Below are 27,081 nucleotides of genomic sequence, written 5' to 3'. Positions count from 1 at the left end.
TCTTGACACACGCCCTGCATCCATATCACCTTATTCACTCTCCCCATTGTAGCATAAAACAAAAACAAAGCACTGCCATAATGAACAGCTTGTAGTGAAAATGCAGAGGAAAGGGCAGTGATGTCAAACAGAACGGAGCAGCTTTGATGCTCTCTGTTAACTTTATTGAGCCGTGCCAGACTACACTGGGATATGTTCTTCCAAACCCAAGAGAATGAAGGAGGGTCAGCCCCACCCAGGACCAACACACACTTCACATTTCTTATTTTCAGCAGGAGGCGCAAGGGGTGCGAGGAGGAAAATGCAATATTAATTCCCCCCTGTATTATGTCTTAATATGCAGTTCATCTTGACTTTTGCACATGACTTGTCCTGTCATTTGCATAGCCTCGGCCTCCCATTTCCTAATTTCACAGTCATTATCCAGCGAAGTCCTTTTTTCTGGGCATCACTAATTTTGATGAACTATTCTGAAGGTCAACCAAGCAGCCTGGTCTTGCTGACATGCAAACCCGTACATGATGTGATATGCAGTGCACGTCGAAATGTGGCATTTACCCCCTCCAAAAGAGGATAAATAAAAATGCCCCCCTTTTTTTTTCTCCACAAACTTCACTTTTACTACATGCGTAAAAAATCTACTCCATATTAGTCACGCTCTATTTTTTACCAGCGTGTAAAGGCTGCAAATGTTGTCTTCGTTTCAAATGTATAATCATTTTGTCATGCCATATTACACAGTGTGATGTGGAAAAGGGGAGAGCAAACTTCGAGTTAACACAGAGGTTTTATACACTTAACCAGATCTCAATAACTGTCGATTTCATTACAAATTACACAGAGATTTCCTTCAGTGTAACTGTCTTAATTCTTTACACCTGAGGTGTGTATCTCATCACGGTTTCACACTTCGCCTTGTCAAGAGCATCTGGCTCTCAGTAACTACAGTTAGAGCAGCCTCCTCCGTGAACAGCCCCAGCAAGAGGCTATTACAGACCCCCATTTTATTACCCATTACTACTGAGGTCATTAGCAGCAAGAGGGATTGTATGCTTCTTAACCTATTGATCAATGTAACTACTACCATTTAATCCTGTGCTGAAGGAGTGAAAATCTGCCTAAGACTGGGTCCTATTGAGTGGAAGGGCGGGAGGAGCACTTTAACTGAAAAATATTGCCTTGGCCGCTGTATCGTGCCCATTTAACGCAAACACAGGACGCCAGTCGCCATTTAGAGCACTCCCATATGGTGCACTCCCTTATCTCTTGGATAACATCATGACTCCAAATGATCCACAAAAATATATCACCATCTAAAGATAGTCTAAAAGGAGACCCGTACTGGGCTAATAACTGGAGGGATCCACTGAGCCCAGCTCTAATCTACTCCACCAATATGAGAGTGTGAAAAAGAGGACATTCTGAGGATGCCAGAAATAGCTGACGTTTATGAATTTCATGAAGGTGTGGTGCTCTCCAGGTGCCTCCCATACATAAACATTCAAACCTGGAACATTCTCACACAGCTGCACAGTGACTGGAGGCAATATACTGTACCAGCACAGGCCTGCTGGCCAAACACACAGATGCAGACAAACACACCCATGCACAGAACTGTGGCATGTTAACTGCCACAAGTACATACAGGCACACGTGCAGCCCATAATACATTGTATATGAAGAGCCAAAACCACATTTTCCACATGCACAAAAAGAAACATGCACGGCACATTGAGTATAAAAATGTCATACCATAAAAAAACATTTAAAAAGGAATTTAAATACTTAACATGATAGAATTATTTTAAAAAAAGGTGTTTTCCTCAATTTGAAAAAACTAAAAAATTATTAAAATATTCCTCTTGTTTACTGCACCACTTCTGAAAAAGCGCCAGCACACAGTACAGGAAACATTTGTCATAAAGGGACACCTACGGTGGGACAACGTCTGTCTGTGAGAAACTAACAAGAGAAGAGTGCAAAATGCGATAATCTAATGAGGGAACACACCCCAGATCTGAAAACATTTTAGAGTCAGTGATTCAGAGTTAATGAAGATCCCCCTCCTATCACAAGTCAGAGGTCAAAGCACGGCGAAGAGGAGTAAGGTGAATGAGGCTGCACGATAGCGCCTTTTTTCACACTAAGGCAATTAAGAGGAGCAGCAATGAGGGACGAGGAGGTGAATGTCAGTGAGCCCGACAAAGACGTTTCACTGAAAGATACGAAGACGCAGAAAAAAAGGGGGAGAAAGAAAGAAAAGCAGAGAGAATTATCAAATTTTCATTTGTATTCCCTGGGGTCGTGTTGTTTTGTGGGGGCATCAAATGGAATGGAGAAGTAAAAAAGAAATACCAGCCCCAGTCCGTTTGATGCTGTTGTTTTACCTTGGCCTGCTGTGGCGCAAGGAAACGACTTCCCATCCCGACTATGATCTCCTGCATGAAAATGTCGCCGAAATGAGGATTTCACGGGAGCTATTGTACTTAAGTGATGTGTGAACATAATTAGTCGTCGACAAGACTGGAAAGACTAATTCCACATTACCCATTCAGGTTGATTGAAATCTTTGGAGTGGAGAGAATTTCCCCTAAAAAATAGATTCACACCAATAACCTTTCCCCCTAATAATAATTGTAACAACAACAATAATAATAATGATTATTGTAATAATAATAGTAATAATCATAATATCTTGATTTATATTTTGTTTGTGGTTGTCATTATTGGGAAAACAACACAATGTGAATTATGCAGCAGAATTTAAATGTAAAAAGTAGGACACAAGTACTAAATAATCCCAACATATGTTAGACCACCATAATTCCTTTCTTGTCATCCACAATCAAGCTGTTTTAAAAATATTTACAGCTCAGATAAACAGGATAATCACAGCCACATTTACCATGCACTATATCTTCTGAGTTCGGGGCGGAGATGTGTGAGGGGGAGCGAGACTCAAATTATTTGCAACAACTGTAAAAACAAAAGTTAAGATTGCGTTTTAATTAACTCGACGACTACAAACAAACAGGTTTTCGCCGGAGCTCGACCCAGCATCGGGTTTAAACAAACAAACTGCACGGCAACGTGAGCAAGCTCTCGCCCCAGCAATAACAGCCGAGCTGCGACCTGGACGCCGTTTCCCACACTGGAGGGAGCCGCCACTGCAGGTGACCACCGCTGAGGGAGCGCACATAGGTCGCCCTCCCTCTTCCCCCACAAACGCACACACTTGTGCCGCATCACGATCACACTTTGGTATTTAAAATGTTCACTTTTGTATTAAAAAAAAAAGAAAGAAGTGATTTGGATTTTATAAAAAAAAATGAAAATTGTGTTAAAATATTATATTAAAGGTGGTTCAAATAATTCTGATACAATTCTTTGTTTCTTTTGCTTACAAAAAAATTAAAAGAAAGGAGTGTATCATACATTTTGGTGTGTGACTCACTGTCCTGTCATTCTTTCTGACCTTTTCAAGCCACACCTCCAAGTATGTATTTTACAAGGTATTTTGAGTTCTGAAACCAAGCAAACCAAATTCTCGGTGAGTGATGTCCTACACACAACTGTTCGATGTTTGCACCTTTCCCGGAAACATCTTACGACCGCTGTTCATATAAACTGTGCGCCCGTGATCTTTAGTTCACCAGCTTTACACGGTTACGCAACGCTGCGTGTTTTCAGATGCATTATTCGAGTCAGTTGAGATTTAATTAAGATCACAGCCTCTGAAATCCCTTTCAAATGAAAGTGTAGTCAAAAGACAATGGCTGACACATCCTCGTACAGATTGTTTCTATTCTCTGCACACCAGCAAGGCAAAGCTAATCCTTGTTTCCATGACGGCAGACAAGAGGGACACAAATTATGTTGCTTCTTGACACTCTTAATGCTGTTTTTAAGTGAACAGCCAAATAATTAAATTATATAAATTATATTGAAATAAATTCACACTGACAGCAGCATGTTTTTGGAATTAAGTAAAAACCAGTATATGGAGAGAAAAAAAAGAAGTGTTTCAGTCCCAATAATCCACCCTTATTTTCTAGATGCAACATGACAATAGGCTCCCTTTAATACTTTAGAAATATATAGGCTGGGACTTAGATGAATGGTTAAAAAGACCTTCTGCCATAAAACACTCTACACCATGTAATCTCATCATTATCCTACCATCTCAACCTTTTGAAACACATGGCATCTCAAGTGTAATGTTAATCTTCCCCGTTTGAAACAGAGATGCACATTCTCCAAATAGCAACGGGCAAAAAAAAAAAAAAAAAAAAAAAGGAAAAACGATTGCAAGCCTTTTTCAAGTAAAAACATGTTTTAGTCGGGAAAGCCAGAGAATAACAGCAGAGAGCAGCTGGTGGCTCACTATATCACTGCTAAACTATTCCCCCGTCTCTCCTCTCTGTCTTGCCTGCCTGCTCCAGTACAAAGCAAAGACCGTCCCTGTAAAGGATATCCCAGTGAGCCGTGGGGCTCTGCAGGCTACCCCCGTGTGCCCCCCTCTCCGGGTACACAGCTAATATCTGGTTGCCTATGTCATGGTTTAGAAATGACAGGTGCTGGCAGCCCCTCGCCTTGACAGGCCACTGCACAAATAACGCCCCAGCCTGAAAGGGCTAATGCACTACTAATGAACAATAAATCAACTTTGATTACAAACTGTCAACCCAATCAGCTCGCACTCCAGCTCTCCCAAACTGCGAGTCTCGGCTGCACAGCTGCACAACATTACGGCGAACACTGCCCTGTTTAGGCTTCGCTGTCCTGCTTCTCAACTATCTGATAATCTGCTCCATCTCTCCTCCTGTCCACTTTCTTAGCTGTGAGAGCTGAAAGACTGTACCAAAGGGGAAAAAAGTTTCAGAAATGCTGAGAAATACAACAAAAACACTTCAAAAAAGGGAAAAAAACACAAGTTCTTCTGTTGCTATATGAGCGCATTACTTAAATGACTGCAGTAAAAATACTTGAGGTCATTAAACAATAGAAAGTCAATAACTGTCTTCTGTGTAAAACCTCAAAACTGTCAAGGAGGACTCAAACTTGACAGTAGAAAAATGGAGCAAATTGACCACAACTTTCCCCCTTAAATGTATTTTGCAATCCTTTTATTGCAAGTGCCGACACACACGCATAGGCCCGCACCAACATTCGCACACTAACTTTTCAGAAAGACATGAGCGATGACATTTAGAGTGACAGCGTGTCTCCAACGTGGTTTGTGGTGACGGTGTCAAATATAGAGCTGTGCCAGCCACTGTCTTAATTCACTGTGACACCATGAGGAGACTGAGGATTAGTCCAGGCCATAGCCTAAGAGCAAGCAAAGTCTGACCAGCACTCATTAACTCTGTGGAACAAGTCACAAAATACACAACTAGCAAAACATAATTTGGAGAAAACAAGTACTCGCACACCCTTAATTCAAGGATGTAAACAATGAAGCTTAACAAGTATTTTCTAAAAAAAAAAAAAAAAAAAAAAAAAGAGCAAAATACAAAAACACACACAAATGAAAGTAAAAGAGCTGGCAAACCTGTCTCCTGTTTTTCCTAGAACTTTCCATAATTTGAACGTGTACAGTATTAGATCCTGCTTAACTGGTTAGCTCACTATCAGCAAAGTCAACAAAACTAAACAAACACTGTAAAGTGTCAGTGAGAAACTTCATGTATGTGGTTAGGCAAGGCAGAGGAAACTGTTGCACAAGCTTACAGTAAAAAGCCAAATTCCTGAAAACAACTAACAGCACAGACAAACAGAGACATCATCTCCATACAGTCTTGCTCTGAAAGGCAACACATTTAGAGACAATAAATCTAACATACATGACTTTATATATTTCTCTTAACACAGCAAGCATGCAAACTGACAGCATCTTAACAACAAAGTAAACCCTGGATAACTACTCTTCCCATAGGAAGAAGCATGACAAAATTAACCAGCTACAATGACAGAACGTCAACAATGGACAGACAATAAAACTCCTTTTCTCCTTTTCCCTCTTCAAATTAAATTGTCAAGTTTTTTCATACAAGAAAGCTGGCAAAATCACAGAAATCAATCATATTGACAAACCTGACAAACTCCATTTAGCTGGCAGGGTAAACAGAGTGCCGGGCCACGCGGTGTGGAGTGAAGCAGAGCGGAGAGTCGAGCAGCGAGGGGAAGAGAGAGAGGGAGGGAGAGAGAGAGCGAGTGTGAGTAAGTAAGAGAGAGAGAGAGGTAGGGGCGCGCAGGCTGGCAGGCAGAGAGGCTGAGAACAAGCGCTGCTGTGCTGTGGAGTCTCCAACCTTCCTCAGGATACAGACAGATTGCACGCACAAGGTTGCTCCCTGGCTGACAAGATACAAAACTATCCAATCAACCACGCCCTTCTCCACCAATCACAACCAGCCTTCTAAACATAATCAATTCAAATGGGGCCACACAATAGGAAGCCGCGGGCTGGGCTGCAGGTGAAACTGTGCCTTTGTGTGGGGGCCCCTTTAAAAAAAAAGGAGAAAGAGAAAGAGAGAGAGAGAGGGAGAGGCAGAGAAAAAAAGGCACAGTTGACGGCTGTTAACCCTTTGACCCCTGCCGGGACTCGGGCCGTGCTATTGAAACAATGGGAACTTAAAGAAAAGAGGCCCTTTAATTAAACAACAGATAAGTAAACACAGCTATCTAGCGGAAAGAAAGAAAACTGGCCTTGCTATCAGCCTCTTTATTGTTCTGCTAAATGGAATTGTTTACAGTGCTGGAACAAAGGCACAACTCATTTTACATGCTGAAAACACTAAATGCACACAAACAATTCACAAGGCTTTGTAGCTATTTTCTTCCTTTAAAATTTCCCAAGAAAAACAAATTCTATTTTAGCCTAAAATAATATAATTATGAGATTAGGGTAGCTTTGTATTTTCTGTACTAATGCCAATCTTTTTATAGTTTGTACTTACAGAGTTTACTATAGGAATCAACCAGTAATAATATGCAAAACCAAGTTTGCGAGTATTCAGCCATAAAATCAACCACAGCAGCATAAAAAAAATTTCAAACCAGTTTTTAAACACTTATCCCTCAATTTGGCCTCAGACAAGCTAAAACCACTTACATTAACAGCTAACATTACACCAGCTACCAGGCAATCCATCCAACTCCATCCCAATGAGAGCAATTAGCTGTCATGATATCATCACACTCTTTAACACCCGTGTGCACTCAGCAAGTGGAAAAGACAGAAGAAGAAAACAGGACCCTGCCACCTACTGGAGATCTTACTGAACTCCCAGGGAGAGCCAGCAGGGCGAAAACCCTGACTGCTGACAACCTATATGTCTTATCTTTCAATTGAGCTACCTACTCCTGAACAATATTTATAAACATTTAATTACATTCCACTCTGTAGCACATCTAAACATGAGAAAATGGAATGAGTTCTTAATCAGTCCCACTTCTGTAACAACATTAAAATCAGGGTTACTAAGTTGTGCAACCCACTTAAAAGAATTAGACAAAAGCACGAGGAAAGATTAACACCTCACTTTGTTAATTATCATGACAATAAACACAGAGCTGAATAACAGAGCTCTAAAACACAGCTCATATCAACAGCTATAAACCCTTGGCCAAGGATGAAGGAATGTTCATGGGATACATTCCAGTCCGCAAACACACTGGTAAAATAAACAGAGCGCCTGCATAACAAGCCACTGCTCTCATCTGCTAATAACTAACAATGAGCTCTGCTAAGCTGGCCTGACCTATATAAATTATTGACTGGGACACCTCAAGTGTCAAAAGTGACAATTCCAATACGTATCATAGTGAATAATTAAGTGGAAGAAAAGGGGCTTTTATTTTCTATCTGACACCCTCAAGACGCCTCACACAAAAAGAGAGTGACATGCAGCCATGTGCTTGCAACTACACGCATGCACACGCAAACACGCACAAAGTGGTTTAGGCTACGGCCACGCTATTCTCCCCCGGCACTCTCCCTGGGGTGGCATGTCGGCGTATTCTCAATAAAACACCTTCTTAGCAGTAATAGGCCACTGTTCTCATTTCAACGCTCCCAAAGGCCTCATGATAAATTTAGCAGACACACAGTTCAAGCTTCTCCTCTCACATACTGTCTTTCTAATCCATTGCCTCTGTGCCTGCGCCATGTAAAATAATTACACATATGTGTCGATGTGATACACACCCTATGTGGATTTTTTTTTGTTCCTGTGCACACAGAAACATCAATATTCTTGAGCCTTGAACCCGTCCCTTGTGATAGTTTACCGAGAGTACTGAGCGATTGTGTTCATGACAGAGTGGATGACATTATAAAATACTCCCATTTCCTGCTCGAGTTAGAGTGAAAGTATGAGTTAATGTCTGGCCTGAGCTATGGCTGAAGATAACGACTCGGCTCCAATTACAAAGCCTTCCCAAAACACTAACGCAGCCAGTGAATAAGCTGCACCGGCATGCCAACCAGTGTCTTACTGCTACTACATTAAGACAAGTAGGGAAATGGAGTGGAAGCGGAGAACAAATTCATTCTCATTGCTTTTCTTGAAAAGCGCTGGTGACCTGGACCATTGTCATGAGAAAACAAACACACCCTTGTTTCCTCTCCTCTTGTGTGTTTGGAGTATTTCATTGTTTACTGGCAGAGACTCAGCAGGGCAGGTGTGGGACCTATATAAATAACAGCTGCTCTATTTAATATAACCTACATAACATATTTTTTCCCTGTTATTTCCATTTCAAATGTTATTTCAAAAGTACAAAGCTTTTAAGAAACAATTGTAAATCGAACAAAGTGTGTTTTCCGAGCTACAGCAAAACTTCACACTTTGCAAAGTTCAGAAAGAAGTGACATTTGATTTAAGGGGAAAAAAACTGTTATTTGGTGACCCACTCACTTGCACTGACGCCGCACGGGAGAGCGCTATGTCATTTCTGCAGCAGTAAAACAATAGCACAAACAACTTTTGAAGAGGTGGAGAGTTTCTATTCAGAGCCAAACCAAAACCGATCGCATCTTTTATTTATCGTGTTATTATTTTTTTCTACACTTCTGCACCCTTGTTCCTCTCTCGCATAAAACTCTTGCATATTGTTACTGTTTATTAAGTCAATCAAAAATAAAAGACAGCGAGTCCGCCTTTAAATATCTGCACACTACTGAAGGAGTAAGTCACATTCTGAGCGAATGAGGTTATCACCCGGAGCAGAGAGGACTTACAGCAAGTCACGCCTGACTCACCATGTTCCTCGTGGTCTATTATATATGGCTTTGGTTATTTACTTTTAATTTTGACAACCAGGAGCACATTGTTTAGTCAGCACATGTGAAGTCTGTATTTGCAAAATATTTCCTGAGATGATATGCCAGCTAGTATATAACGGAGCTTCCAGTGCGCACTAGTGTGGTTTTTCACTTAGTCAAAACAAAAACACTTTTGGGTTTGAGCAACATCGATTTAGGGAGGTGGGGGAATTTTTGTCTTGTCTTTTTTGGCGATTGATTCATCTTTGATTTAAAACGAAAACCATATTAATACAAAGAAACCCAGTTCTTTTTACTAAGCAATAACAATGATTCTGCGGTGGCTGCCAGGGTTAAAAGAGCGTCACAAGTAAACCTAAAGCTGCAAATAAGTTACTGAGCGACATTTGATATTTGGGTTCTGCTATGTACCAAAATAATGCATTATCATGGGTGATGAGCTATGCATAAAATTTACAGTTAGTTATCAGATTTGAGTAGAAACCTGTCTGCCTTTGGGTGGCTCCTGTCATCGCTTTTTAAAGACTAAAGAGGAGTCTAATCACAAACTACATTACTTTGGCTTTTTCTGCACACTATATGGATAAAGCGGTTAAGCACAATTATGGTCTGCTGTTAAACATCCAACACAAATATAAAATGCTCCAAATAAAGCCCTCATGTCGACCTGTATATCTGTATCACTCTTCTGCTGTCTAAGCAGTAACAGTTTACTTTATTCGAGTCTTAACCAAAAGTGAAAATGGAATAAGAGAATTGCCAAGCTGTCAAAAGTGTGCATTGACACTGACATTGAAACTGCATTGTGAGCTGATGCTGACTTGACTGCACCTTGCATAGCTGTTAGTGTTTATAAATGCTATGGCTGACTGTGCACCCATCCATCCTTCTACCGCTCTACAAAGGGCGTGTGAATCACTCGGAAAAAAAACGACAAGCATTAAAATCAAGACGTAACGCCAGAGGATGACATAAAGATACGACAAATTTCAGGGGAAGTGTATATGTTTGTGTATCCGTGGGGATGACTGAGTGGGGTGGAGTGTTGCGAAGGCTGACTGCTTGAAGGGAAACATCAGGCCTCCAATGAATACAGAGGGTCCTGCAAACAGCAGAGTGGCTCCCAGCTCTGTGACTGGAGTCAATTCGACAGTCATCAACTTGGCCGGGCGAGAGCTCCCACCGCCACCACTCCCCTCCCTCCCACTTGGCTATGTGGAATCAGGACAGATGACTTCATTCTGACAGGATTATCCCAAACCTGGTTCTAATATATACAATACACATAATACATTTTTACAATATGACAAGCAAAACAAGCGACCATAGAGACGGCCTATTCCCCGGCACCGGTCTTGGCTTTGTGCTGATCTTTCCTGACAGTATTTATCACCTCAAAGCAATGCACACATCAGAATGAGATTTCATTACAGAATCACCTTGAGACAGCACCTAACTGAATAACACACTGCATTGTTGTTGCTATGATTTTATGAAGTGACTTTCTTGTGAATGGGCATATCTCTGCTAAAATGTTTAACGACTTCCCTAAGAATGACTCACTTCAGTAACAGTGGCGTGAAATCAGGCTACAAACGGCATTATCAACGACTATTCCTTCTCTCACTATGCTCAGCACTTCTTTTTCTTCATATTTCTGGTCTATAATGCTTTAAATATATTTATATGTCACTCTAAACTAAATCTAAATGCACAGAGATTTTTTTTTTCACACAATAACCGACCCATGACATGAATCTAGAGTCCTGCCTATTGTCACCTCGCCACTGGGCGATCGCTGCTGTGCCACTTTGGGCCACTGGCCGGCCAGACTGCGGTGGCACCTCGAAGTGCTGCCTCAGATCAGCCTGCAGCACTGGCTGAGCTCCAGCTGACAGGCTTTGGCCTAGTGCTCTAATGACTTACAGATTGGAGCTCTGTGGTATACATGTGTCAGGACAATGCCATGGGCCTACTGCAAAAACAGTAGGAGAGGGAGGGAAAGCCGCCGGCTTCTCCCTGTCCTGTCAGACAGAGGCTTGGCCCCTGGATTGTGTCACATCACGCTTCCCCCCAACAGACCACAAATGAAGGATGTGAAAAGCAAATGCGGGGAGGAGGGGCATTGGAGGGGAGCTCTCTAACTTAAAAGGCTTTCATCCTGTAAACTGAAAAGACATTATCTTTTGACCTGGAGATGCCCTCCGCGAGGCTGTACACTATGGTGTGAGAACAGAGTGAGCAAAGGAGAACGAAAGAGAGAAAAGAAAAGGGGAAGAAGAGAGGATCGAGGCTTCAGCTGGTAATAGTGTAGATAAGGAAATTGTCTGGTTTTTAAACATTATCTGTAGTTTCTCTGTCTGAAGAATAACAAGTGATGCACCTTTGACATTATGAAAATGTTCAGCGAAATATTTATCAGTGAATTGTGAATAGTGTTTCTCATTTAAAATAGAAGGCCAACACATAATTACAATAAGTGCAAAAACTTTTAGGGTAGAAGATGATCTTTACTTTAATATGGACAACAAAGCTCTCAGTAAAGCAATCACTTTCCCTCTCCACAAGCAAACTACCTCTGCTAAAAGCCTGAATTGTTAACACGCTACATTATGCACCTGCCTCTCTTCAAAGCAGCCGTTCATGTATTCTCATTACAATCAGCACAGACTGACAGAAATCAGTCGCTGTCATTCAGCAGTAGATGCAGGAAACTGGCTGCTGGCCATGTACCTCATCGTACTGAATGCTGATCTTAAACACAATCCTGGATGGGAAACAAGCATAATCTGGATATTACACTCAGAGCGTAGACACCATATTGACACAACATCTCCTGCCCGGGTGCCACATAATCCCCTGTAGTAGGTGGATGCGTGCACAGGTTCCCTTGGAATGAGGTGTAGTTAACCAGCCGGTCTCGTGTGCATTGCCACAAACGAGCATCAATTCCCCCCCTCCCCCCACCTCGGTGCTGGTGGACTATCAGCGAGGGTCCGACAGTGTTGTTCCTAATTACCTATTTCTCCACTCCTGATCCTGCGGCTGGCATAATTAGTTACCTGGGGCTGCAATCCAATTTGAAGTGATGACAAGAAAGTGATCCATGAAAAAGTAATAAGTTAAATCCAATTTCAGCCTGCCTCTAATTAAATGCACATGGAACTAATGAGTCAAACCCTACCATTTCACTGATAATGGTAATTAGCGGGGTGGGAGTTGCCGGCTCTCGTCGTTGTGCCACTGTAGGTGTGAAGCGCAAAAGGTAAAAGCAGCATGGATTCTTTTAATTACATGTGTCATTCTGTCAATGTAATTTACTGGCTTTTTGACCAGTCAAGTATGTTTAGCTGCTTTCCAGCATGCATAGCAGCTGTTTGTATATCTAGCATGATTAAAAGGCCTCTAGGCTGCTGAGTATACAGCGCAGGCATCTTTATCCAACGGCAGGGGTGGGCGGTACAGGGGTGAGGGGGCTTCGGGGGCACCCCTGCTGAAGATATAAAACCAAAGAGCCATTTAATGCTGATCAAGGATTCTGAGGCTTGTTTGACTCATATTTTTTTTTCCCTTTAGTGCTCTGTGCAGGTCAGTTTTTTTCTGGATGTTTCATATATACAGTGCTTCATTATTTTTGACTTGAATGAATTGGAAAGTGAGTCACATCTCCAAATGAGTAAAAGTCTCTCTGCACATCTCCTCGTGCCTAATAGGAAGAACACTGAGATGAATGGAGTCTCGTCTGCAGATCAGGTGCTTTTATGAGGTGTCAGCTTACTACACAGTCCCATAATTGTTGGATCATGTCTTTTGATGACCCAGTCCAGCTCAACAGAGAATCATTATCCAGGCTGTGTGATGGAGATAGTGAATGTTCTGTGTGAAGGAGGCTCCTCTAAGCACAGGGTTTGTTCTTAAAAGAGAAAATGACTATCTGGTGTTTGAAAAAAACAATGTTTGCGATATGGAACATAACAGAAATGCCACCAACTGAAAACGTTAAACTAAATGCAATGCACACTTGCACAGAATGGCCCAGTGATGTCTGCGCCTGAATACTTATCCTTGTGTGTGCACTGCTAGTGGTTGGGCTGGGTTTAATTAGTAGAATATGTAATTTGGAGATAAACAAATACTCGTCTGGACTTGTGGTTTTTTCATAATGGCAGTTTCAACTCAGCAAAATGTAGCATAGGACATTAGAGAGCAGGCAATTTACAGCGTTAGTTAGATACTACAGTGAGCCTGAGCTCTCTTCACAAGAACTGGGCAGAAGACGGGAGTAAGAGAGGGGGGGGCAGGGGGAAAGGGCCCGACTCTCTTTTCAATAGCTGAGTGACAGCTTGGCCAAGCTCTCTGTATACATTAATAAATTAGAATTTTAATTTTGTCTTTGTCTGCAGGAGATGGTTTAGTACTTTACTATGTACCAACAACTGGCTGTATGCTGGAATCTGCCGTTGTGGTCCCCTCTGTTGACCTCTGCAGCACAATTCCCTGGCAGGCTGGGGAAACTGTTTAGTTTGATCCTTTCAACTTATTTGAATCCTGACAAATATGCACACAACTGAAAGGTCATCACAGTCATATTTCATCCTCTGGAGCTATTCCGAAGACATCTGCACAACAAAGAGGCTTTTCCACAACCTGACATTAGACCTAGCTGCTACAATAGCTCATTAAAAAGGGCCCCCAATGGGATAGTAAGGGTATTAAATATTATATATATACACACAGAGAGAACAGGGCCTCCGTATTAATTACCAAATATGCCCTGAAGTCGTTTGCAATTTCACACTGACACAAACAACCGCTCCTTGTTCAAACAAAGATATACATCTCTGAGGCAAATGTTGCATCAGAAATACAGCACTGTCGATCTTAAAAGCAAGATGAAAAAAAACAAAAAAAAAACAAAAACCAATTTTTTCCCCGCTGTTTTTTTCCCTTTGCATTACAAAGGCAGTTCAAATAAGTGTCCCACCACCTGTTTACCTCTTAATACCTTTGCATTCTCCCACCCCGTGCTCATGTCTCTCTGTTCCACCTTTAAACCCTCCGCCTGGAACACACACCCCACTTGCGGTCTGCTCTAGAGCACCTCCTGCTGCCAGAGGTATAGACTAGCCTCTTCTTTTATTTCTGCTGTATGCATGAGTGTGATGAAAAGAAAGCAAGGAAAGAACAAAGCCAAACTCCCTTTAGCGGGAGGAACTGAGTTCTTTCTCTTCTAGCTTTTCCTCTTTTCCACACTTTCTCCTGCTTACAAACTTCCTAAACAAAATGCAGCCAATAAAGACAATCCTGTCTACTGCGGTAATCTCAAACAGTGATAATCCAGATAATACTGGATGAGCTCATGTGATCTCAACCGGCCACAATGAGATTTTTCTGTGTGTCTGGCCTCTAAACAGAACCCCTTTCTACGTAGTGCTACCACCTCCAGTGCTACCTGGATGACACAGGGTTGAGCGTGTGTGCCGCTAAATCACACATAATGCGTGAGCATACATAACTGCAAATGTTGCACTGCCAATATTAATTTCCTGTTTGTGAACTTAGACTACTGCTGTACTTTTTCTCGCACACTATGTTCTAGCAAGAGTTGCACAAGTTCACTTCATTTTTTTTTATTATCTGAATAACCACAAAGTTAAATAACCAAGCCATCAGATAACCCTGAGTTAAAATATGAGAGAACATCTGAGAACGACAACAATACCTGCAGGCTTTGCTGCTTGTCGTTGGCTTTGGGGGATTTGCGACCAGTATTTTGCTGAGACTGCAGTTGCTGTGGCTGGGATTGCTGCTGTTGCTGAAGAAGTATTTGCCGAGCCATTTGAAGAGCCTAGAAGAGAAATTAAAAAAGAAAAGTTACGTCCCCGGAGAACACTTTGATGCCTATTATCAGTGCAGACGTAACCCTTAGAGCAATATTCTCATTGCCGTATGAAAGACAACAAAAACCACAGACCTCCTTTCATGTTATCCTGTTCGGTGTCATAAAGCTAAGACTGGCATAAACAATGCTTAGATGTCAAAACAAATTCACAGACAGAGAAGACCAAAACAAGTCATGTTCAGCAATCCAGAAGAAATATTTATCTGTTGATAACTCACACTTACAGAAAACACAAATTGTCAAAGACACAAATCAGTTCTTTAGATCCTCCTTTAGCTCGGTCAAACTCCCCTTCAGAAAGCAAATAAAAGACTTTATAGAGGCCTCAAATATCTGTTAAAGGACACGGCCTTCTCAGTGGAAAACAAAATACAGTGCAGTCACATGTTTATTGCTCCAGCTACTCCCTTTTCCCTTACGATAAATAATCAAACATGCCATCCAGAGCAAACAAAGCTGGAGAAAGCTAGGGGGAAAAAAACACAGTGGTCTTGAAAACGGTCAGCGATACCAAGAAAAGCAAGCGTTGTGTTCCCACAGTGAGCTGGCCAGCCTCACACCTCCACCAGTAAACCATCTGGGTAAATAACTGGCCTCATTCTTTCCATGTTCCTCAGACGATTGCTCCCACAATTAAACAAACAGTTAGGGGGCGCATCCAAACTCATCTCATATACGGGCAACCTATTAGTTCTTCTGTCAATTTCTTGAGAAGTTTGTAACCTGCAAAAGTAAACGGTATAAGAGAGGGAGTAGAAAAACAGAAGAGAAAAACGTTATAGTCATGTGTGAAAAAGTGAGTGAAACTTGTGAAGGACTGTGTGAAAGTAAGATATCAAACAGGGAACGAGCAAACAGAAAGCTGTGTGTAGACAGAAGAAAAGACGTGCCAGTAAAGTCCTAATGCCAGACAAGTCAGACGGTACTTTAAGTCCGAAAGGGGAGAGACAGCTAGGGGCATGAAGAGAACAGCTGTGTGACCGTTTGTGTGTGGGCGTACGCGCTGACCCTCCCAAACACACGGCTGTCCAATGACATCATGAGTCATAAATATGACCGCAGGCAACAAAGAGGCCACACTGCTGGCATGTCACCGTGCTCGACTTTTAAAGGAGAAAAATTCTCCTTCTCTCAGCCTATCTGTGTCCTTCTGTCACGTAAAGATAAATGAGACCAACCCATCTCAGTCTGCATGCCTAATTGTTTTTTGCTTTGAAAATTGAGAAGGGGAACCCCCTCAAAACAATCACACTCATAAAGAGAGTGTCGAAATTCAAACTAAGAACAATGTGAGCAAGATTCACTCCCACACATGACGGCAATATTTACATTTTAGGCATCAACTTTTTTACTCCAAAGCAACTCACAATTGCAACTTCAAATCGCAAGGACGTGAACTTAATTGACACTCGGAGGAGATCGGAAAAATACAAATGAATAATAATATTGTCTCTTCTTGTCACGCAGACTGTAAAAAAGAAAAATAAATATTAATAAAATAGTGAGAATTGCTTTTGGGAATTCATGGAATCCCAAAGGCTTTTTGTTTGATTGGTTTATTAAAGATTATTTTATTTTTTTCCATCTTAAGATTTTAGTGGTTGAAAAAATTTTGTTTAAATTATATAAGAAGCTAAAAATCAGATATTTCACGTCAATTTCCTATGCCAGTTACCAAAGTCAAAAGCTTCTAAAACAATATTGATACCTTAAATATATTTAGGAAACAGTGGTGTTATCTTCAGTGTGGTAGCTCTCATAATCTCCAGGTTTTCTGTTAGCGCTACATACTTTAGGACTAGACATTCAAATGTGACTTCAAGATGTACTTGCGCTGTAATACCGATATGTGATAAGGAAATTCAAAATGAAATTCAAAAAAAAAAAGCAAAGAAGCAGTAACAAAATCATTCACTACGCCCAAGGCGTGGTATTACGGGCACATTGAAGAATAAACAAAGTGTGCTGTTTTCTTTTTCCTTGTAACTGATGACACATGCAGTGAAATGTGTGTGTGGTGTGTGAGTCTGGGTTTACAACCGAGGGTGTTGGAACAAAGAGAGTTGAGTCAACAGGATATGATAGGAAGTTCAGACAGTAATGGATGAAAAGATACATTTCTGGGAAGTCTTTCCTCACTGTCATCAGAGTATAAAGAAAAGAAAAGCGCAGAAAGAAAAGGGTCTTTTAGGGAAAAGTAGATAAGACTTGTGACAATGAAAATAAAATCTTTATATTTTAGAATATAAGTATATATTTATATTTGCTATAAAGTTCAAAAAACTATTAACAACTCCATTATCTTACTCAGTGCATTCCATGCATGCCAAATTAACCCAAGGCTGTTTAGTTGTGTGTATCACACATAAATAGTAATAATATGACTATTATAACTGCATTAAGGTAATGCCTCAGCTTAAAGCAAAGGAGTCACAGGCAGTTTAAACAATAACAGCATTCTGCCACATTGCATGAAACGAGAAAATTACGAACACAGCCTTCCACTTTTCACGTCAACAGCTTCATCAAATTATACTTCCAATTAAAGTAAGGGCAATAATTATGTGATCGTGCCCTTGAAAACACAGTCGATGATCATCTTGACATAGGCAAATTAACTGAAATCATATTGCAGCCCGACAGCAAATACGTCGGCGTAATGAGAATCTTACTTTTGACGGTCAGAGCTGCAACAACAGTAAACACATGTTGGCATAAAGAGACTAAAAGGTGAGCAAGCTGAGAAGCTGTGTTGTGAGGTCAGCCTCGGGGTTAGGAATGTTGTTTTCAGCTCATTTTAGAAAACCTGCTGGAGGTGGCATGTCTTTGAGAGGCCTAATACTGGGTTTAAAAAAATGTATTGTGTACCGTCATTGCAATGTTTACACACCACCAACTCCTCTGTTTCAGAGGTCTCATTCCCTTCCCCTCCACCTCTGGAGTTTATCTTCTTTTGATCTCACATTCAAAGGAACTGGATGCATCATACACATGCAAGAGCTGCCCCAGACAAAATGTGATAAACTGGAAACTAGCACGCAGACTCTGAATCATGGTGAAGTGAAACATCTTATTTTGTCGATAAGGGCTAAATGAGTGAGCTAAAAAAGTGTTTAGGCTAGTTCTCTCTTTTGTAAAAACAAGAGAGAAAAATTCTGAAATAATGTTGTTATATTTTTGGTTTTATAAACAAGACACGACTTCTCTTATGGTGTACAGCTGTTAAGCAGCGAAATAATCCCTGCTTGTCTTTGCCACACAGCAATAAAGCGAACATCTTTGGACTTTGGATCTTAAAGACGTCACTCTGATCGACAGTTCATACTACCGCTTCGCACCAGCTGACTCACAAAACAGGATTTCTCAAAACCCCGCTGCGTATCTCCAAGATTTTGATTCCGTGATGATGATGATTTGTTATTCTTTAATGTGGAAACTAATTTAATAAGCCCATTTTGTCTTACAGGTGAAGTTCAGCTGGTTTTGTGGATTGAACCATGACATATGTGTGACTTAAAACGTGTACTCTGACAAACAACTGATAAACAACAAAACTGAAGGGGAATCGACACACGCAGCCACTAACAGCGATATGGTGACAAGAGATCACAGATAGTCAATGACTGAGCAACTTCAAACACAATCATGGTTGGCGACAAAACTAATTAAAAAAATCTATTTTATACTTACACTTGAAGAGTCCATTATATGTAGAGTTTGACTTTTAATGCCTATTGGCTACTTTGTCAAAAGAAGAATATACCAAGCAATATTCACTTCAGTCACTTCAGTGTCACAAGCAAAGCAGAATACATGTTGTATTGTTGGCTACAATAGCACACAAATGTCTTCATGACCTCCAGCCATCAGTTATTAAAGACTACTGATGGCAGGTTCACTAAAACAACAGAAAGATTCTCAAAGTTTGTAAGTTATCCGACTAATGTGGCAAATGTTGCCATTGGTTGTGATGACATCTCCACAGGCCACAGCTATATTGATCTAAAACCAGTAAACAAGGACCTGCGTATTACTGAGCTTTTATTTGTACTATGGCCTAATGCAGGGGTGTCCAACTCCAGGCCTTACCAGGCCTCTGGAGAACTTCGACACATGTTGAGGAGGTCATTTAGCCTTTCAAATCAGCTGTGTTGGACCAAGGACACATCTAAAACCTGCAGGACACCAAGCCCTTGAGGCCTGGAGTTGGGCACCCCTGGTCTAATGTAATGCAATCTGAATCCAAAATCTTAAATCTTAAAAGATCGACTGTGGCGATTAAACATGGCTCATGCCTTTGTGGTGGCATAAATGATCACAGTGTAATTTTGGGATGTGCAGTGCCTTTGTATGAAAGTATTAATATAAGGTCTGAATTTTCAGCATGGCACAAGCGGGCAAAATGCACTTTGAGTGGGCAGTGAACTAGAAAAGAACTATATAAATGCCATTTCGAGTCTGCACTGCACACGGCCACAGAAGACTATGACTGCAAATATCACTCATATGTCTTTGCTCACTATGGAGCCAGAAATGTTATATATCCCATGTATGTAAAGAGAAAAAAGTGAGGGGAAAACAGTGTGTATGTTGAATCAGTTTCTGCTTAAACAAACAAGACTACAGTAGTCCTATCATAATCTCAAACTGAGGTTCTTTGTCAGGTGAGCTTGTTACGGGAATAAGGACACAACTGCAAAGACAGACGCCTACATTCATACACCAAACATACATTCATTGTTTGTGAGTTAACATGAAGACAAATACACACACACAAACCGTAAAGGGAGTGAACCCTCTAGGTGCTTTTGATTAGAAAACACCCTCCAGCACATAACAACATTTTATCAGCAACAAAGGCATTGCAATTTGGTATCCTTGTCATTTGAAATCCTCTTTTATTTTCCACATATCAAATGTGTTCAAAGTTCACATCCTCTTCCCCATGTTAACACAACTTCCTCAATAAACAACAGGCGTTTTATCTGCATCTACTTTCACAGCATATTAGTGAATAGAGGCAGGAGCGTCTCTCATGTCCCTGGGCTATCACGCTGTGATAAGGGAACTGCTAAGTACTGGATGTCTTTATGTGCAGTCTGCACATGTGGATTATTTACAGGCTTTGGGGTTTCCTGCTGCTAAAGCCAGCTCTGGGTGTCTTACAAATCCCAGCTCAGAGCATTGCCACACAGTCAAGTCTGCTCTCTGTTGAATCCCTTGCTGCACCTTTTCCCACTACAAACAAAACCCAGACATAATTCAGACAGGTTTCTCTGTTTTCTCTTTATACAACTTTCATGCAACATTCAAATGGTGCACAAACAACCCCAAAATAAGGAACGGATTACACCAATCATTCAAGTTGCGTTAGATGTGACGGCTGCATCATAGACAAATTAAGTCCTACGGCTGTCAAGCAGACAAGAAGCCTGGTAAATGTATAAAAAATAGATATGATCTGGATAAATGCTGAGGAAAAACTATTCAAGGTGTGTCCATTAAGAATCTGACAGTGGAAAATGACAGGAAAAGTGTTGTTTGTTCAGGCCAATCAAAAGAAAGACCTTTCTATTGCTCAATATATGTTGGGCTCCTCTCTCCATGGCTGGGGAAGACCTTGAACGTGAAATGGTTTCAAGCAGATTGCCCCTAATTGCTAGAAGATGTGCAAGCAGGTGTAACCAGATCCCTGCGGCCACTCGAGAAAAAAAAAAAGGAGAAAGAACGAGATGTGCATCTGTTTGTGTGCTTCTGCACTTGTGTGAGCGCAGCAGTATATTTACTGAGCGACCACGTTTTGCCAGGCTTTATTAGGCAGGAGAGCACGGCTCAGAGACAGGCAGTAACAACACGACTAATAGGTTAGCTCTTAATGTAGTCCAGCTCAGAAGACACTGGGCCCTCTGGTCCCGCTCCGCACCCTCTGCGGGGCTTCAACACCAGCGGCCTAAATGTCAAGGTTATCTGCTTGACTTTCTGACTGGTTGGGCATCTCAACTCACCTGACATTTATCACTTCTGCTGTTTTCTTTTCAAAGACGAGGCCCTCTGCTTCTCAGCGGTAACCAAGCCAAGAGGCCAGCATCATTTCTCGCCAGCTTTCCCATGCAAGTCGCTGCCAGATTTCCTGAAATAATCTTCTTCTATGGGCTACTGAAGAATCCAGCGGTATCCAGTCAGTTCATAAACTGGAAGGGCTGTTGCAGCTCGTGGCAACAAATTTTGTAAAGTCGGAGTCTAACCGATCCTATATTACTGATAACTATTACGTTAGATAAGCATTGACAATGCAAACAAACTGAAATTGAATTCACTTGGAATACTTGTCATTTTAATTGAAATGCACGTGGGGTGATTCTTTTTAAACATGTAAGCGAATAAGCAGTGAGTGTCTATTTATATTAATTGCATTTTTTCCCCTTTCTCTTTTTCCTCAGTAATACAGACGTTTATCTGCAATGCAAAGCAGGGAAAGTCTGGTTTCCCAGTAAGTATATAATTAATGCCATTTCCAAAAAGCCACTCCACATGGAAAACAGGCCCTGATGCTCAAACCTTGCGCATTACGGGGCTCTCGCAACAACACTCTCCAGTCTGTGTTTAGATTTCCAAACTAATTCATGTAGAATACATAAATAAATCAACGTTTTATACCCACTTCAAACCATTAGATTCCCTTCCTTCGCTGCACTTTTCAACTAATCTATTAATATTTATGACAACACTAAACATTCTGAATATCCACGTTTAAACAATAAGGCAGTGCGTGCACTTACATAAGACTAAATCCGACTTCAATAAAAACCCCATTTTGTTTATCCAACACACCTCCCCCTTGAACACCCCCCCCTCTCTCTCCATAACAGGTAATACAGTGCCTGGAAAATATTTTCTGAGCAAAAAGGAAGAAAAAAAGAATGACTAAGAAAAACATGACTAAAGCAAAGTTATTAACTGTGAGTGAAGATAGAAGAGAGGGGGGCTGTGAAGCAGGACTGATGATGGAGGGAGTGGAGTGAAAAAAAAAGGCTGTGGGGGGGGGGTGACAGATGGAGGAAGAGAAGAGTGAGAAGCTGGAGGGGGGTATGGGAGATAGAAAGAGAGGGAAAGAAGAGAATGTAAGAGAGAGGAGGCAGAGGTTGCAGGAGGTGCAGAGCGAAGGGTAAACAGTGCCCCAACCAGGCAGTTCGGGCACTTGGAGCCTGGTACAGAGGGGGTCACCTCACCCTCCCCCTACTCTCCCTAACCCGGCGAGGTCAGCTAAGCTATGCAGGCCTGACAGCTTCCGTTTGCTGTGTGCTCTGCATTTGTTTGGATTCCCCAGCCTTGCTTAGCCAGCAGCTTAACAACAGATGGCTAAAGAAGGCCTCTATTCAGAGAGGTCTGAATCAGAAAATCACACCAAGAAAAGCACACAAGCTGGAGACAAAACACATAGACACACCGCAAGCACGCACATGCAAATTACATGGATTGTCAGAGTTGCACATGCTGCAAACGGGAGAAGAGTAAATAAGGTTTTTGCTCGCAGCAAACAGTTATTTCGCCGCCGCAAAACACACGCAAAGACTCAATGTGGAGACATATGTAACGACAACAAGTGACCGCATATGCATGCACAGTGTTGTCTGATTATACCAAACAACTTCCTGGAATGATTCAATAACTGAACAGATCTCAGTGAAAGCATTTCTGTCCCCTGCCATTATTAAACGAATACCGCGTTTATTACAGCTTTAGTGTGGTGTAAACTCATAAACACCCTCCCAGAGTACAAGAGCAACTGTCAACTAAATATTGTTTCTCTCATGAGTCGCTCTTCCACCTCAATTACGCCTTTCAACTTCACAGGCTCAGTATGATAAAGTGGCAGTAAAAATCATTCACATTAATACACCATTGTGCATCTGCTGCTAAAGGTAATTAAAGAAGTAAATGACTCATAAGAATAGACATATTAGCCGCAAAATGAAAGGCAACTGGGCTGCCTCATGAAAATATGTACCATTAAGATACTGCATTTTCATATTGAGGTAATCAGCTCCACTAGCCTGATGCTGATTTAATCCACTCCAGTGGAAAGTCTATCAGCGCACAGCCGCGTGTCACAGTCTCTGTTATGTGTACCCACCAAGAGCTCGGCATTCTACTTCAGCACTGACTGAGAATGGCTTTTCCAAAGGAGTGAGGTCACACATGGGGACATCAGTTGGAGGAAGAGCCTGTGCTTAGGTGTCATTTAGGAGCAGATGGAGGGAAACAGAGAAGGAGTACGAGAGTGAGAAGTCGATATCATCAAAGCTAAAAAGAGTAAAGAAAAAGAGAAGGCAAAAGCGCAAACGACCTGGGAACAATGCAACGGGCAGATCTCAGCACTTCCTCTCCCCCTGACCTTAGCTTTGTGTTCTGAGCATATGATGCCTCAGGATGCCCACCACTGAATCGGCAATAATATCCCCCGAGTTGATAAAGTGAGAGGAAAAGAGCAGAGGCGTGCCAACTGTGCTGGGTACTTTAGATGGACTGTTAGAAAACACACACTCCTGCCGATTGCATCTTTGTTGGAAGTGTTGCATCACTTTGTAGCAAGGAGTGTTGTGCTTGGGAAAATGGGTGCTTCCAAAACCCAGCGTGAGACCTAGAATACTGTGAGCAGATTTTATCATGCGCGAATGATATTGTTTAGAATGGGAAGCTCTATCTGCCCTGGTCTCATAGACGGAGGACTCACCATTATCGATACACTCGAGACTCGCGAGATACGACCAGTAAAACCCCTAAATCTTCCAATTTAGTTGTGGTGAATATAGATGAATGTATTCTGCACACAAGTACAAGAAGGAGTTTGAGGAGGGGAAGAATGAGTTGCTACAGTCATGGAAGGTCACAGCGCTCGGGGCCTGAACCGACGGCCCGTGCTGACTGCTGACCACTCTGTGGGCCCAAGACCACGAGGCATGTTGATTAACTCAGAATAGATGCAAAAGCAACTCATGTAGATGAATAATCCCACTAATCAGTAAAGCAGACAACAAGCGTGACACTCCCTACAGCAAATTTTTAACTCTTCCCTTGAAGATGGATTGGAAATGTCAAGCGGCCAAAGAGCAGGCGAGCATCCTGTTGATTTGATTAAGAAACTAGAACTACAATCTGTCTTCTTGAAGTAAATAAGCTTTTATGTATCTTGCTTTAAACAACCATACTACAGCCTTTATAGTATTTCTCTAGTTTCTGACTGTACATGTTTTCCCACTGGCACTCACTGCCTTGAACTGCTCTGACCTGAGACCTAACACATCATGAGCTGCCGAGGGAGAATTCCCAGTGTGTGTGTGTGTGTGTTGAACGAAAGTTCCTCCGAAGGAGAAGATTTTCTATAAATCACAGGCCAGTCCAATTGGCTATGGATTTAGTTGCAGCGGGGAGAGACAGCTCCCTGGGAATAGCAGTGTCTCTGTTGAAGTCATTCCAAGATGGGTAATATGATCCTATGCCGCCAGGAATAAAGGAAGGGAAGAGAAAAGCAGGGAAAAAAATCTGATTGCCCCGGCCATAAAGAGGAGTAATCTCCAGCAGTGTCCAGACACATCACCCGTCACACTGGACTGTAATGTATTTCAGTCTCACAGGCAGATGATGTGACACATGGTGAGCCTCACTTTTTTCGGTGGTTTTCTCTTATTCTAGAAATTATTAACCTTCATTGACTTGGTGGGAAGATATGGAAGGTAAATGGAATGAAAGAAACAAAAGTTTGCCAGTTCTGGTGCCTCACTCTCTCGTCTTGGTAGACTCCTTGCTGATGAACACCGAACAGCCACATCATTAATACCGCTACCAAGTGAAGTGAAACGTTAATCAGCCTGTTAGACTACAATGCTATGCTGGGAAACCATAAGCTGTTACTCACGTGGTTGTCACTTTGACATATACCACTCACCTTAACGCTGTTGCCAACCAAACAGCATTTCCCCTCATGGCTGGAGCCTACCCCAGAAGAATAATGTGCTGTAGGCGGCTGCCATCAGGAACAGCTTGAGGAACATGACAAAGAAAAATCAAGGCATGAACCGAGCCTCTACACTCAACAGATCCCAAACTGATTGCGCGTCTGCAGGATGAGCTGGAACAAAACTGATTCACAGAGGCCCGTCCGCATTAACCGCAGGACCTAAAAGTATCTGCCTGCAACCTTCCAATGTAAACTAGCTGATTAATGATCCTGGAGGTCATATAACTATACTGAAACCCAGTAGAGCTATCTATTCAGAACTGAGAGAAAACAACTGACGATTCTTCAGGGCCGAGCATTCAAACCAGGAAATTACAAAATGTTTGGTGCTATTTCAAAAGTTGGCAAGCTCTACAGCACCAACATTTCTTTCTCTTCTTTTTCTTTGCTTAATTAAATGAGGATTTAGAGTTTCCTTCACCTTTAAGGTAACAACTAACCTCTGGTGATTTTAATTTGAATCTACAAATCTTAGATGCACTTGTGTATCACTAAAGATAAGACCGATCACCCATGCTGGCCAAAGGTGCATCTAGTTCCCAGCTCACAACTCTGGTTTACAAATTCTCTTTCACTTGATCCTTTTTTGGAGTGTTTATGGACTAACAAGTCATTTCATTGCTTTCAGTGTAAGCACTTTCCTCAACCATCTTAAACTTAATTAACATGCAGAGTGCAATGTGGTGACAGAATTGGTCGCCCTCAATCTGCCTGAGCCACCTTCAGCCTTAGGCGCTGAAACCTGCAGGCTGCTGGCTTCAATAAATGTCGCAAGAGAAGATGATCACAACTCAAATTAAGTTATGCACTAAGCTTGAAGGGCTTACATAAACATGTGATGAAAATATTAAACAAAGTCAAACTGAGGAAACAGACGAGGAGAAAAACTATGGGTTTAAAAAAAAAAGCTTCTTGATGCAACTGGAGCATCATTTGAATTAGTGCAATTGGGTGAATAATTTTTGCCAGATGTTGGATTTTCATTGATGAGTGAGCATTGCATATATACAATAAATCACTAGCCTCCTGTTTTTCAGAGAGAGCTACTTAGTAGTGGCTGGCATGCATAAGAAGTAAAAAGCAGGAGGCAGAAGTAGCCAAAACAACAAGCACTGCAGGAACCAAGGGCATGTGGGCTATAGAGCTGCTGGGGTGGTGGGCGGGGGGATGACAGACTGCTGTTCAACTCCATTAGCTGCTATGTGAGAGGGGTGCATCTAGCAGCACACGACCTGTGAAGAATCTTAGATCTCACTCTATCTTGGAATGGGGACTGCCGCATTAATTCTAGGAAACTGTAATCTCTCAAGCAAATCAAATTACTCTCATTAAGCGCAAGAAGAAAACTGCCTCTGTAATAAGTATGTATAAAAAGTATTTATTACCAATAATCACCTCTTTAATATGAGCTAGCTTACAATGGCTTTATTTTTGCTGATTAAGTTTAAAAATGGGGTAACAAGGAAGGGCACATGCTCACGGACACATACACAGGACATTCAGACACACGCGCGCGCGCACAAACAGGCTTCCAAACATGCACACTAATACACAGCTCATGGAGTTTATGAGAGCAGTTGCTACAGTGATTAAAGGGGAGGGTAGAGGGATACAGTGCTTGAGGGCCTTGGAGAGGACATGCCTCACCTAGTCATAAAAACACACCTCTGTCTTTAAGCCAGCGCCAGAATCGCTCTCAGTGGGTTCACTTGGAGGTGAATCACTAAAGAATTTACATGCAAAGTAGCACATGTCATCACCCAGACGGTCCACTTGTGCCTGTATTGTTACACTGTAACTTGGCGTACACTCAATGACCGCCACATATTTGCGAGGGATTGTGAGGCTGATGGCCTGACCCAGGGCAGGCGC

The 27,081-nt window shown here is 41.8% G+C and overlaps 1 protein-coding gene across 18 annotated transcripts in view; it reads right to left on the bottom strand.

Annotated features, from left to right (window-relative positions):
- The window catches only part of foxp1b (forkhead box P1b), a 148,498-nt gene that overhangs the window by 37,326 nt on the left and 84,091 nt on the right, over positions 1-27,081 (bottom strand). For 16 of the 18 annotated variants that reach the window (XR_005691739.1, XM_040002994.1, XM_040002997.1 and 13 more), the window contains one exon: positions 15,012-15,137. Coding sequence is in view for 16 of the 18 variants with exons in the window: in XM_040002994.1 (XP_039858928.1) it covers positions 15,012-15,137 (126 nt within the window). In the remaining 2 variants the exon portion in view is untranslated. The other 2 variants (XM_040003010.1, XM_040003009.1) reach the window with 2 other exon arrangements.

This window comes from Simochromis diagramma, unplaced genomic scaffold (genome assembly GCF_900408965.1).
Source record: "Simochromis diagramma unplaced genomic scaffold, fSimDia1.1 OVJJ01000646.1, whole genome shotgun sequence".
Taxonomy (NCBI): domain Eukaryota; kingdom Metazoa; phylum Chordata; class Actinopteri; order Cichliformes; family Cichlidae; genus Simochromis; species Simochromis diagramma.
Note: the sequence above shows the minus strand (reverse complement) of the source record. Positions and strands in the feature narration are given on the sequence as shown.